The sequence below is a fragment of the Excalfactoria chinensis genome, chromosome 1, assembly GCF_039878825.1.
Source record: "Excalfactoria chinensis isolate bCotChi1 chromosome 1, bCotChi1.hap2, whole genome shotgun sequence".
Lineage (NCBI taxonomy): Eukaryota > Metazoa > Chordata > Aves > Galliformes > Phasianidae > Excalfactoria > Excalfactoria chinensis.
In genome coordinates this window covers 180,474,058-180,489,099 of record NC_092825.1, presented here as the reverse complement: position 1 = coordinate 180,489,099, position 15,042 = coordinate 180,474,058, and the positions used below count along the sequence as shown (strand labels likewise).

General features: G+C 49.7%; 1 protein-coding gene across 2 annotated transcripts in view; it reads right to left on the bottom strand.

Moving 5' to 3' along the window:
- The window catches only part of GAB2 (GRB2 associated binding protein 2), an 84,396-nt gene extending 79,784 nt beyond the window's left edge, over positions 1–4,612 (bottom strand). For both annotated transcript variants that reach the window (XR_011902642.1, XM_072326968.1), the window contains exon 1: positions 4,387–4,612. Coding sequence is in view for 1 of the 2 variants with exons in the window: in XM_072326968.1 (XP_072183069.1) it covers positions 4,387–4,461 (75 nt within the window). In the remaining variant the exon portion in view is untranslated. The remainder of the gene's footprint in view (positions 1–4,386) is intronic.
- Between the last annotated feature and the right edge of the window lie 10,430 nt (positions 4,613–15,042).

Genomic DNA, 15,042 nt, shown 5'->3' with positions numbered 1-15,042 from the left:
TCTGATGGCCCTTTTGAATCAAGGTTGTAGATTACATGGGAGGAGCAGGGTGCAGCAAGGCAGCTTGACAGCTGGATTCACAGAACCGTGCCATATCCTGAGTTGGAAGGGACCCACAGGGATCAACAGGTTCAACTCCTGGATCCACACAGCACCACCCAAACCCAAACCCGGTGTCTGAGAGCGGTGTCCCAATGCTCCCTGAGCTCCATCAGCTCAGGGCCGTGCCCACTGCATTGGGCAGCCTGTTCCATGCCCACTGCCCTCTTTCCTCACTCCCACCTGACCCCACATGTGCCAGTAAAGCCTCCTTCTTGTTCTTCCTGAATTCAGGTTCGAAAACCTTAAACTCACCCAAATCAGCACTGGAAAGGACTTGGAGAATCGGTCAGATTTATTCCACTGCCTCACAACAGGCACTCCCGAGGCACTGCTCGGACAACCTGCTCTTTGAATCTTCCTTCCACCGACGGAGACTCTGAGCCCATCCCAAACCATCTGTTCCACCCCTCACAGGCAAAGCATAGGAATTTTTTTTCCCTAACGCTATTTCCCTCGCTGCAGCTTGAGCTCAGCACTTCTTGGCCTCCCATTGCTGGCTTCAGACAACAGTTTACTCCCTTCCCCTTTGCAGCTACCTTTGACATGCTCAAGGACTGTTATTTCTCCTCTCATCCCCAGACTAAACAACTTCATTTCCTTTAGCCTTTACAAGCTTTCTAGGTTTTTGCTCATTTTTTTGTGCTTTTCTAAGGGGATTCTGCAACTGTTTTCTCTTTTCGGCAGAGGGGAGCATCCTGAGTTAGCACTGCATCCCTTAAGCTCTTCCCACCGCACAGGAGAAACAGCAAGCCTTCAGATGACCTTCAGATGGCTGGGTATAAGGAAGAGTTTATACAGTATGCTTGGTGAGGCGCTGGCACAGAGAGCACAGAGAGGTGGTGGTTCCCATCCCTGGAGACACCCAAGGTCGGGCTGGATGGGCTCTGAGCACCTGATGGAGCTGTGAGTGCCCCTGTTCAGTGCAGGGGAGCTGGACCAGGTGGCCTTTAAAGGTCCCTTACAGTTCCTATGATCCTATGGTTCTACGACCTTGAGCAAACTGCTCCTGTTTGATGTGAAGATGTCCACTGCTGCACCAAGCAAAACAATCCCCTCCGTTAAAACAGCGGGAGAACAAGAAAAGCATTAAAAGACTGTAAAACCAGCACACGGAATAAAGGTTTTGTTTGCAGCAGAATTGTAGCTGCACATCTCAGCCAGACAGAGATGCCTGCATGGTACATAAATGCGCAGGCAAAGAGCGCTGACTTAACGACAGGAAGCTCCCAGCTCCTCAACGATGACAGCAGTTAATTTCTGCATTGCCTTTCTATGAGAGCCCACCCCAAACCCGACTCTGAATAAAAGAGAACTGAGCCCCCAAACCCAAGTGGGGCTGGGAGACAACAGGCAGCAGTGAATCGATCACATAACGAAAGGCAAGGCATTTGGTTAGGGGCTGGATTTTGTGTGTGTGTGTATATATATATGTATATGTATATATGCACATGCACACATAGATATACACATATACATGTTTATTTATTTGTTTATTTATTGCATGGGTGTTTTAAGGAGGAGCCAGAGCTAAAGGATGGCTTTGTCCTTTGTGGCTGAACATGAGGAGACCTTTCCACGCGTGAAAGTCACAAGGGGAGAAGGTACTGAAGTGTTTGCCTTGAAAAATACTCAAGCCAACCAGTGATGGAGCTTGGCATCCCAAGCAGAGCTGAGGTATTGGTACTTTGGTGCCTCCAGTGCTTTTGATCTTCAAGTGTTTGCCTGGTTTTCCTCTAGTAACATCTATGGGTCTTATCCAAGATCACAGACCAATGGACCAAGGCTCTGAGACCACACACGCCCCAATTACAAGGCAATAAAGGCACAGTTGAAACAGTCATCGTTTGATCTGCTGAACATCACGTCACGGAAGAGAAACTCCTGACCCCATTATTTCCCACACACAACCCACTAAAGCGAGACCGTAACTACAGATGAAGGCTGTGCGGATCAGGTATAGAGAAGGGCTCCCTGCCCCACAGGCTCTGGATGGATACTATTAAGAAAACTGAGCATCCTCCCCTCTTGCCAAAGATCTCCTTGAAAAGTAAAACCCAAACAAAGCCCGGCTTACGCAGCACAGCCCTTCCAAGGGCACTTTCAGCAACACACCCATGGGCAGACACGCACGGCTGGAAAGCGCTTGTCAAAAAGAAAATAAATCCATCATCTTTCTTCCCTGTGTCAATACAGGCAGAGCAGGAACTTCAAACCCAATTAGCAGCATCCTGCAGCTTGAGATTCCTCCTTTGAGGTCGCAAAGCAGAATATAAACCAAGAGAAGAGGCGAATCCTTCCTTGGTAATCTGTACAAAAGCCACCGTGAGGGTTTTTTGTGCGTGGAAAATCAAAGTCCGACCGTGTGTTTTTGTTGTAGGTTGCACGGGAGCAGTGCCGTCAGCTTCACAATCACAGCCACTCTTGGAAAGAACCATTTGATCAACACATCCAACCACTATTGGATGATATTAATACTACCACCGTAAAAAGCAAAAGGGATTGCAGAATTACAGAACGGCTTGGCTTGGAAAGGACCTGAAAGATCAACGTGGCTCCAACCCCCCACCGTAGGCAGGGCTGCCAAAGGGATGGAGCAGAATGGGTGACAAACGTCCCCAGACCCAACCCACAAAGCAGGAAGCCAACAGCAACCGGAGTGACTCGAGGGGAAGTCGGTGCCCAGCAATCCCCCCGAGCTCCATCTGCCCTGCGCCGCTTCCTGCCCCGCATGGCTGCGTGGGATGGATGGGCGCATCCCGCCACGACCGCGCTTCCTCCGGGGAGCATGGGGAGGAGGGGGGAAATAAGGATGTTTTGGAAACATAGGTGGCTTGCAAAGCACTTTGGGGTGTATCTGGATGAAAAGCGCTCCTTATGCACGTCGGTAATTAGCGCGTCACACCCTCGTGGTGCGTGGCGTTGAGCAGATTTATGCTGGAATGCTGGAGCACAGGCTGGATATTCAGCCGGCGGTGTGAGCACCCTTTCAGAGGGCGGACGCCGAGGAGCTAATGATGTTTGATGAGTTAAGGCCACCGGTGACTCAGGATCAGCAATTAGTTGATTTCTGAGGGAGGAAGGTGCTTTGCTCCATTAAGCTAAAAGCATCCCTCCACAGTTTAGCGTGCACAAAGTCATCCCGTCCATCTCCCAGAAATGCCTGCACACGCAATTAGGCTTTGGATGCTTCCCACATAAACAGCCATCTGCACCTCAGTACATTTGGGGTTGGATTCCTTCCCTGCTCCATCCCCACTCCTTGAAGGGGCACAGGGAAAGGACAGCAAAGGGTCCAATGCAAGGAGATGCAGCACCACCGATAGGGCTGCTCCTGTTCTGGGGGAGGCTGACAGCACCGCTGATGTCTGACAGGCTGCCTCTGCTCTGGGTGAGGCTGGTAACACCAAATCACAAACGGGATACTTCTCCAACCTTACGTTAGCTTGTAGAATGGGACTAATAATCCAGCTCCCTTTGAAGGGTACACAGCAATGCCTCCATCGCTCGACACCAGGCAGGTGGATCCCAAAAACACACCCATGGGAAAGAGAGACGAGACCGAAGGATGGAGGTTCCCATGGAGAGAAAGCATCCACGGGGGGAGGATGAATATCCCCAGGAAAGAGAGTAGTGCCCAACCAGGCACATCCTCACGAGCTGATGCCGGCACCGGGGTGAGGGATGTGCCGAGTCATAGGGTGGCAACTCCTCCAGCCCAGCACGGAGCCCATCAGGCAGAGGAGGGCTCAAAGAACAGTTATTTCTTTCAACGAGCAGCGGGGAAATGTGACAGAGGCGGCATTCGGACCCTCTTTTACAACTTCCTCAACATGTTTTGATCTCTGCCGCTAATGGCACAAAGGGCGATCCGAGCGCTACCGGGGCGATCTTCAAAGCGTCGGAACATTGCGGGATACCGAGGAATCGCGGGCGGGGAGGGGCAAGGGGGGGGGTGGAAAAGCGACCGTTATGGGGCTCGAGGAGGGAAGCGGAGATGCTTCACCTTTACCCTTGGGGACAAAGGTACCCCAAAGGCAGCACGGCTGTGCCGAGCGGGCCGTGCCAAACAGCGCCCAATGGAGGGACCCGGCGCTCAGCGCTGTCCCCGCAACCCGGGGTGGTTCCGATGGGAGCGGGCGGGGGGGGGCACGGAGCCAACAGCGAGCAGCAGGTGCAGCGGCTGTTGGGTGCGGAGCTCCCGTCTCCATCCCCGTCCCCGTCCCGACCCTCATTCCTACCCCCATACCCTCATTCCCGTATCTCCATCCCCGTATCCTCACTCACGTATCGTCTCAACTTCTTCTCCGGCGGCGACTTTCGGAGCCAGCCCGAACACACCACCTCTCCTCCTCCGCTCATCTTGATGGAACCGGGAGACGAGAACCGAGAACCGGGCGCTGCCTCCCGGGGCGCTCAGCGCCCACAGCGCCGGCCCGGGGAGGAGGGAGCCGGCAGGGAGCGGGCAGGGCCGGAGCAGGGGAAGGAGGGAGGGAGGGAAGGAGGGAGGGGATGAGAGAAGCAGGGAGGGACCGGGGTGGGGGGGCCGAGCACCGCCTCCCCCCGCCGCTCGCCCGCTTCCAGCGGCGGCTGTGAGCGTGTAAGCAGGAAACCGGCCCCGGCCCCGGCTCACCACGCCTCCCTCCCGCTTTAAAGATACAAAACCCGCCGGCTCCCGGCGTGCGGAGCCCGGACCACGCAGTGCTGTGCCCACCCCACTGACCCCCCCCCCCCCCTTGTACCCAGGCTGTGGACCTGGCCCGTTTCTATAGGACTTGATCCACTGTGCAGTGGGTGAGCGCCTGCTTTGCTGGCTTAATCCTAAATCATAGAATAACAGAATCATGTTGTTTTGGGACCCTGAAGTCCACCCGGCCCCAACCCTTCCATAAGCAAGGATGCCTCCCATACAGCAGGTGCCAAAAAGCCCCATCCAACCTTGGGACAGGGGCACCCGCAGCCCTCATAGCAAAGAATTACCTCCTCGCATCCAACCAAAATCTCCCCATTACCGTTTGCAAAGGGCTTGCTCCATGCCCCTTCCCCCTCTCCCTATGGCAAAGGTCCTTTGCACCCCACCAATGCTCCTGCCCCACTGCATGCAATGGAGGTGCCACAGGGAAAACAAAGAGGCTGGGTAAAAAATACAACAACAGAAGCCAACGGCATGGCTAGAGCAAAACCCTCCTGGAGGAGGGGAAAGAAAAATAATTGAGGGGAATCGATAAAAGCTTCATATTTTATTATTGATTTTTAAATAATGGAGCAGTACCCACTGAAAAGGGGATTGGAGTCTCCCGCAGACGAGCTGGGTGTTGTGTTACAGGGTATTATGGCCTGGCTGAGATTAGCTATCATCTCCCAGATCTGGGAACGCTGCGCATTTACAGCCTGATCCCCTCCCCGGCTCAGGCTGCAATAACATCAGCCTCCTTCCCAAGAGCAGCATTAGGCTCCAACCCTCCCTTCGCTTCATCCTTAAACCCCAAATCCTCCATCAAAGTTCTCCAGAGCTCTCCTAGCACAACACGCTCACGCTGCTGTTGGTGCTTTTAGGATAATACAACTCAGGTTTGCTCGTTGAGGACAGATTTCCAAGGCTGTGTGACAGCTCTGCCCCAAACCTGCTTGGGCACATTCACTCCCTGCCTCCATTTTCCTGTCCTTCTGTTTCTTCATGGGCAGGGACGGTTTCTCTTTGTGTGGCTGTGCTGTATCTGGTGCAATAACAACTCTGCATAGGTTGGGTGCTGCGTGTAACGTGTAGGGTTGCAATGCTTAAGGCTGCAATGCTTAAGGCTGCAGTGCTTAAGGCTGCAAAGTGCAGTTTTGCAGTGCTTAGGGCTGAAATGCTTAGGGCTGCAAGGTGCAGGGCTGCAGTGCCTAGGGATGCAAGTTGTAGGGCTGCAGGGTGCAAGGCTGTGATGCTTAAGGCTACAAGGTGTAGGGCTGCAATGCTTAGGGCTGCAAGGCATCATCGGGCTGCAGTGCTTAGGGCTGCAATACTTAAGGCTGTAAGGCATATGGCTGATGGAGAGGGGATTTTGCAGCACCTGCAAGCCATGCTTGCAGCTCACAGTGCCTCTGGGAAGCAGCTATGCCACCTCTCTTTGAGACAGGGACAGCAGTGAAGCCGTATGGTGTTTATCGTCTCTGCCAACACACAAAGGAGAGGAACAACCCCTGAAGGAACACGGATAGTATTTGTTAGGAATGTATCATTTCCAAAGCTTCTTTTCCCCTGCAAAAGGCAACAAAAAGAGATTTTTTTGACCTTTTCGCTGCCTAAAAGAAGGGCTTGGTCCTATGCAAGCGATGCAGAGGGGCCAGCTATGGGCACATCAGAGGTGCATCCCTAGCGGGGATGGCTGATGGAGCAAGGGAGGACGGAGAGGGCACTGCTTACCCAGCTCTGCCCTATGTGTCAATGCATGACCCAGAGGCACCTGGCACATTCAAAGGGACAGCAGCATCCTGCTGGCTGGAAAGATCTCCCCCAGGCTGCCAACTTGCCAGAGGGTTTACAAAGAGTGAGTGGAGAGCAGAAAGTCCCCATTATCAGGCAGGTACCACGCAAAGCTGTTCCATCCACTCTGGATGTTAATGATTCACAGGTCAGGAATTTGCTCCTACTGACACAGATGCAAAGTGGTGTCAGTTTTAAAACCAGTTACCGAGAACCCCGCCTGCATTTTTATGTTAACAAACTTTCCCCACGCAGAGCTGAAACACTCCGTGTGGGACAGAGATGTTTAAGGAAATACTCTGTAATTACCATCACTGCAATGAGTTATTCCACGGTCTTTGGTTCATGACCACGCATTGCCCTTTCTCTTTTCATCCCCTACTGCAGATCCCATTGACTGACACGGTTGTATGGCCAGATAATACCTCAGCAGTCTCCAAAACACGACCCTGAATTATTCTTTGACACCTTCAGCTCTGCCTGTACCCAGAGCATCCAGCACAGCACTCACATTGCTGCCACTTTCGGATGGGAAATGTGATTTTGGTGCTTGCAAGCACGCAGCCAGCAAGAACGTGAGAGAGAAGCTCTGAGCATAAGAGTGCTCACAACAGACACTGTGTGAACGTGCTTGTGCTCAGAGTGGGAACAGCAAGTAAACCCAAGGCACTGGGTGTGAGACAGTGAGGTGCATGCAGCCCTACAGCACAAGGCCAGGAGTACAGCTACGACCCTAATGCACTGAGGAGTTAAAGACCATGCATGTGGCTTTGTTTTGGCAGCTCATAACAGCATTCCTGATGTGGTAGAATTGTTAAGGTTGGAAAACACCTCGAAGATCGTCTCATCCAACCATCCACCCAGTGCCTACAGAACCACGTCCCTAAGTTTCGAGCTGTTCCTGCAAGCCAGGCTGAACTCTAGGTTGGGATGCACTGAAAAGAGAACCTCGGTGGTTTCAATCCTGAAAATCACTGCGCTTCCCTGCTCGAAATACGGCCCCAAATGTGTGTAACCGAGCCGTGCCACCTACCGGCAGATGGGAAGGCTGCAGGCTCTGAGCATCTGATGGAGCTGCGGGTGTCCCTGCTGGTGGCAGGGGAGCTGGACCAGGTGACCTTTAAAGTCCCCTTCCAACTCGATTCCACAGAGCTGTGATGCTCTGACTCAGTTTCCCTCCCCGCGCCGGGCTGTTGGTGAAGGATGGACACGTGAGGCATTCCCAAAGCTAAATGCTTTGGGTTATTCACCCCAGCCAGGCACCAAGCCCTCAGAAATGCCCAACACGTTGGTTAATACCAACCTACACACACACTGCAGGGTACAGGCATCACGGATCTGCTGTGCTGCACGCTGGTGCACGCCTGCTTTTTGATTCAGAGCGGATGCTCGGCCTCTTGAGATGCAAGTCCACAATGCGACCTGACTTTATCTTCCCCAAACAGTTCCTGCTGCAGAGCTGGATGGAAGCGGCTTTATTGCATCCCAAATTTTCAAGGTTAGAGGAAGAAAAAAAAACACATCACTTTTAAGCAGAGCCTTTTGAAGCTTTCCAACCTGCATAAAAGAGCACAGCAACCCCCCCCCTCCCCCCCCCCTCAGAACAGCCAGCAATGGAAGGAAAGCCATGAGACAGCTCTGTCCTTCGGTGATAGACAGCAGCTCAAGCTGCTTTCCAAGACAGGGGGAATATTAGTGCAGAATGCTTCGATCAGATAATGAGACAGCTTGGAGCACCTTCACTACGGTGCTCTGGTAAAGGTGGGGGCATTGGAGACTCAAAAAAGGGAAGGAGATGATCTAAGGGTCAGCAGCATTCAGAATGCAGTGATGGGAAAACAATGGATTAAACTGGGACCCAGAGAGGGGCTGGGGGCTGCTCTGGGTTTTCCTCCTGTGGGGCAGAGCTGGGACCTAGAGATGCCTCCAGCCTCAGCCCATTGGTCGTACTGTGATGCTGTGATCCTGCATGGTCTCCTCTCTGCTGGGAGCTTGGCCAAACCCAGCCCATCTCATCAGGAGGGGGAGGCAGCAGCAGCCAGGCAGCAGTGGGATGCTGAGCCTGAGTCTGGATGCAGTCAGGGGATGCTTCCAGTCCTTTCATTCAAAGCTTATTAAATAGGTTTTTTATTTGGGAACCACGATTCAAACTAAAACCGAGTCCTGTTTTCTGCACCAAACTCCATCTAATTTTGCTGCAAGCTGAATGAGACAAAATCCAACTGATGCTCTTCATGTTTGGTCCTTCCTCTGGGATGGATCGGAGCTCCTCATGCAAACGCTGCCTGGATCCAGCTCTGTATGGAACAGCCACTATTTGATGCTATTGGGGCTCTCTGATCACAGCTGGGCCCAGGGCAAGCAACCATAAAACAAATCATCATAAAACTAGCAGGGAGAAATCTTGCCCGGCTCCCCTGCCTGGTGCACGCTCCCATCCTTAGGCATCACTTCAAGAGCAGATGGTGCTCTGCAGTAGAGCAAACGAGCAATTATCCTCCTGACACCCCGCAAGGCCTCCCCGCAAGAAGTTACTTCACCCCAAGCTACGAGCTGTTGTCTGGCTTTTCAGGATAATTGGATGTAATCAAGTTTAATTCGGTCTGTGCAGTAACTCTGAAGACTTTTGTAACTGGATTACTGTCGGCTCAGCGGTCATGTGCCATTATATTTGCTGGTCAGAACAGAAGCCAGAATAAAAACAGATGCCTTCCCCCCACTGCTGCTCCAATGACACCCCTTGAGGATACGGGCGTGCGCTGCGTGGTCGAGATAATGAACTAAAAATTCTATTAGGAGAAGGAAGTCATTGCTGTCATATTATGTTCAGGCTTCTCCTAGAAAGTGTAAGTTATTATAGTGCATTTCTATGTTTGTTTACAGTTGTAGAGCTAAAAATACTGGGAGCACAGATCTATGATGCGGACGTGCATTGAGGTGTATAAATGGTATTGTACAGATGGGGAAACTGAGATCACGAGCGGGAGGGATGAGGAAGGAGTCCCTCAGGTCTCATGTTTGGCTGCACATCACCAGCCAAGAAAAAGGAATAACAGAATTCCTGCATCTGGGGCAGATGGAGACAGAAGCACAGAGGTTCAAAAAGACCATCAAGATCCCAAAGTCCAACTCCAAGCTCATCCCCACTGACCACATCCCTCAGTGCACACATCCATGTTTCCTGAATACCTTCAGGAAGAGCAACCCTACCAGCTCCCTGGGCGGCCTCTTTCAATGCTCAACCACTCTTTTAGAGAACATTTTTTTCCTAGTATCTAACCTGAACCTCCCCTGGTGTAATTTAAGGCCATCACTTAAGGACAGATCTACTACAGGTGAGAGGCATGTGGTAAACATAATGAAGCCAGCAGCATAAAGTCCCTCCAACCCTATCTGGTATTAACTTACTCAGGTAGCACATGAAAAGCTGTTCTCATCATCTTTTAGGTCAAGTTCTGCAGACTCATAGAATCACCATAGGATTAAGTTGGAAGGGACCTTTAAATGCCATCTGGTCCAACTCCCCAGCAGTGCACAGGGACAGCCACAGCTCCATCAGGTGTTCAGAGCCCTGTCAAGCCTGACCTTGAATGTTTCCAAGGACAGGGCATCCTATGCTCTGTTCTAATGACCCCCTTATACTTAAGGCCTAGTGATTTCACCCTGACTACTGCTAAGGCCAGGCAGATGGGAGACTGAAATACAGCACTTTCTGAACAGTGAAAATTATCACAGCATCAATGCATGGAAGTGATGTGATCTTGTGGTTTCACAGCATTTTAGGCTGTTTGGAAGGATAGGAACCACATTATATCCCTGGCTGAAATGGAAAATAAATGTAAGATAGAGACCTCTTAAAAGACAGTTAGTTTTGAATTGCAAATGAACTGTAAAAAGGCCAAAGTGCAAAGAGAAGTCTCCAAGATCCGTGGCAAAGGAAGATCTCCAGCTCCCAGTCTCAAATGCTATAGAGAGGCCACCCTCACAGCTGAATGCTGTTAAGCTGTGGATGCAGGCATGTGCATCTCTGGTTATGGCCAGATGGCTATTTGGAGTTTCTAATGATATGGGAAATGAGCACTTCGTAATGTTCTGTCTCAAAGGACTGAGCACAAACTTTCTTCCATTCTCCATACCAGCACTGTTACAGATGGCACCAGATCTCAATCGGTGCTAAAAACAGTACATGTGCTCCAAGGAGACGGCGATGGTAAGGCATCACCTGCAAGGCAAAGCACCCTTTGAGTTCATATTTGTTAATATGAAATTTGTTAAATACTTGATCCCTCTACTGCCTAAAAATCACCATAAACGATTATTAATGCTGATAGCTTTTGGAAGTGTTTTACTGCCCTGAGCCTCCAGCCTGGCAAGAACTCAGGAGTTAAAGCAATGCCAGAACCTCCTAGAGCCTGAGGTGTTCAAAGGGTTACAAGCATAGAATCATAGAATGCCCTGGGTTGAAAAGGACAACAATGCTCATCTAGTTTCAACTCCCCTGCTACGTGCAGAGTTGCCAACCAGCAGACCAGGCTGCCCAGAGCCACATCCAGCCTGGCCTTGAATGCCTGCAGGGATGGGGCATCCACAACCAACTTGGGCAACCTGTTCCAGCTTGTCATCACCCTCTGGGTGAAAAACTTCCTCCTAATCTCTAACCTAAACCTCCCCTGTCTCAGTTTAAAACCATTTCCCCTTGGTAGCACTGAATTAATGCTCAAAATACTCTGGGAAGAAAGACACCATAGAACTACGATAGAGCCACCGAGACCATGAAATACAACTATTTTCCCATGTGGCTGGAAAGCTGGAACTTCTTGAAAGACAGATAGGACAGAACAATCCAATAGAGAAATATGTGCAACGTTTGTCAAGGCCACCTCCCAGAACACACCGAGATTCTTTCTGAGCCATTTGTGTATTCTTTGCCTGTGAGCCCCCTGGTTGGTTGCTTCTGAGAATCCAGGCCTCTCCTGTTACAGAATAATACATTATTACATCGAAGTATCAGTCCATGAAGCTGCTGAAGGCAGTGAGATATATATACGGCTCTTGGTGCAAAGCAAAAAGCTTAGCAGAGAAAATTAAAAATACACCCCGTTGGCTGCCTCCAAATCATTCAGGAACAACAAAAAAAATAATAAAATAAAATCAGTTGCAAGAGTAATAAAAATAAACAGCAGCGCTGTGAAATTTGTATTGCCAGATCTGAAAGGCCTGGGGACACATAGGGATAGATAAAAATCACTGAAGCGAGGTCTGGGATCTTAGAAATGCTAAAAATGCATTTGAAACCAGATCGACTGCAAACGTTCTGGTGTGGGTGCACCCAAAGGTGGAGGGAATTCTCACAGGGAGGTAATGAGCAAGGATTGTGGCCCATGGTTCTGCCATCTACCTTCCATAACCTCGGGCAAGCTGCTTCACTGCTCCGTGCCTCAGCTTTCCGCAGTAAAACAGTGTCAGCACTACCAGCAACAAGGATTCTCGAGTCGTTTCACCCACATTTCACCCATAACTGAGCCCACAATTTCTGCTATTTGTCTTTTAAATGGCCACACAGCTTCGCCTGGTGCTGCCTTTTACGTGAAAGCATCTTTGCGCAACACCTTATGCAGCAGACATTGAGACGCAGCTGTAGGACAGATAATCACACATTTCACTGCAGCCATAAAACAATGGGAGCCATAATTTCTTTGAACTCTGGGTCAAACTTCTTGTTAGCCAAGCCTGTAAGATCTCATACAGTAAATTATATACGTCTCTTTACCAGCAGGATCATAAAATAAAACTTTACAATCCTTCCGAAGGTCACGGCTCTGCAACAAACTATATGATAAAACAATAAATTCACCCCCGAGACCACCATTTTAATGGCTTCCGTAGCTTTGCTTAGATCTGAGGAAACTGGGATTTGGACAATCTTTATACAAAATGTTACTTCTCCTTTGGACCCATCTCCCCCTAAGCGTGAGACAGAGGCTGAAACAACAGTACTAATGAGCGGCACTGCATTCAGCAAGCAAAGTCTCATTTATCTCTATACACACATTTAATGGGAACAATGACCAAAGTGTTTCTTGGCAAATTAGTCCCCTTCTTCCCTTTAAGAAAAACACAACTATAAGCTATTTCCAAAACAATCAATATTAGCCCAGCAAACAAAACTGTCTGTTACATTTCCCATCAAACTCCTGGCATTTCCTCAAGGGATGCTCTATAATTTAGAGCTGCTACCGAATAAACTGGATAGAGGACTGCTGAGCTGAGCACCTTGCTGTTTCTCCCTTGTGTCTGAGGGCTTCAATGCAGGTAAGCCAGCTAGAAACCCTGTGCCAGTCTGCTGACTGAACATTTGGCCCAGGGATGGACGTCAAAATAGACTTACCCAAAGGATGCTAGCATGGACCGTGATGGTTACCTGGCCTTGAGGGCTGACTGCTTTATAGCACTGAAAATACCCCAGTGTGAGCTATTGCGCTGCACGTCCTGCTAAGAGATGGCTCCTGTGTGCAAAGAATAGCAGCTTTATGTTTGAAGAAGTTTTTATCTGGCTTCAACTCTTGCCAGAGCGCAGATTCTAAGTGAAGATGAAGCAAGGAAATGGCTTAAATCTAAAAAACACCGTTTCCCTGCCTGCATCTCCAAGAGGAATGACCTTCCCTATCCTCCTGATTAACTGCTGTTTCATTCTGGGAGAGAAGACTCGAAGGAAATACATGACATTCCACATGGAAATCCCAGAGAAAGCACGTTGCATTCCTTAGCAATATCAGCCAATGTTATTTATACATAACTGGAGGTGAACAATGCCAGACTTGAGGGCACGAGTGGCTCCCACCCTTGCTGGTTATCCATTTAACAAGCTTCCTGCAAGAACACCTGTTGGGGTCTTAAGCCTAAAAAGTGCCATCACATGCAGGTCTTCCCCTCTAGGCAAAATGATGCATGTTATAGGCTGCTTCCAAGCCTGCACAACCCTTTTTTCTCCCTCCTTTTTCAGTCTGAGCATTCACCTGGTTATTTCTGGTGGGAACAACCCCAGCTCTCCTGCCCATTCTGCTGGACTGGGGAAGCTTTTGCAATGAGCTTTTTGACCCAAGGGCAGTGCCTACCAGGTCAGCCCTGCCCTCCAGATCTGCCAACTCACCGAGAGCCTTGAATCAAACAGAGGCACATGAACACAAACAGGGAAGCTGCTCCTCTTGGACACATAGCTGGAATCACAAGAAGAATCGCCATCCACAGGTCACTCTTGCTACACTTTCCTTCAAATTCTGCCTTTCTGCAAGGGCTACAGCCAGGAAAACAAAACAGAAAACAAAACCACCTGACATTGCTTCGGATGCCTACCTACCACCAGAGTGAAAGGTTCAACCTTGATCTGTCCTGCAACAATCGCTTTCAACACAAAGAATGAAGGGTGGATCGTATCAGTCTTCAGTTCTTGCAAGCTGTCAGCTCATGTAAGGCCTTAACAACCACCCCACAACCCTGTTTAAAGCTCTCCTTCCATCCATGCCCTGACTTGTGAATCATCCTCCATCATCTTCTGACTTGCTGTCACCTTCCATTGTCTTCTTTTCTACACCTTGTTTTTCACCTGTCGCTCGTTAGCCCCACCCTGCCCATCAGACCTGGCATTTTGCAGTCTGATCACCCACCTCCTTGCTGACAACAGCCTGCTGATGCCAACATCAACATCACCACCCTGCAGATGCTGTGGGGACAAATGCTGAGTGGACAGGAGGTGGTTTTACCACTCCTCTGCTTTCTTGTCAGCATGTGAGCTTTTGGTTCAGACTCATTTATTGTACCAGAGACAGACTTGAGGACTAAAGATCTCAATGAGCACGCTTGCTGATTGCATGGTATTAAGGAACATTGTATGGACATGGGTATTGACAGTCTCACTCTTTCTATATCTTTCTGCTATGAGTCTTCCAGCAATGGCATTTAAGAGAACTCATTAAAAGAGGAGATAGCTCAAATGCATGAAGATAGCTGGGTTTCCTATGTAGGAAGTGGTGGCTTCAAAGGAAAGGTAGGTGCTGGAACCCATTCATGGAACCACAATTAACAACTCTAAGGATTCTATGATGATACTGTGAACCAAAGCAGTACCAGGAAATACAAACCAACAAGTGTGCAGTCAACACCTGCCTAACCAAAAAGAAACATGACAACAATCTTGATATGCAGATGTCCCAGCGCATGCATCAAGCACCCCAAAGCAATGACCTTGTGGTGTATGACCATGATACGTAAGAGCCCCAGCCATGAACCAAACCAAAACGTGGCAGGTGCCACATAACATAAACATGTATTTCTAGATACTCCAGGTGCAGCATTATAGAGCCCTACTACAGAGAAAACGTGCCTGCAACGCTACCAGTGCAATGTTATTTGATCACTATTTTCCAATCTCTTTCATTTACTTGGAAAGAAAAGTCTTCAGGGCTGTTCTGCAGCCACTT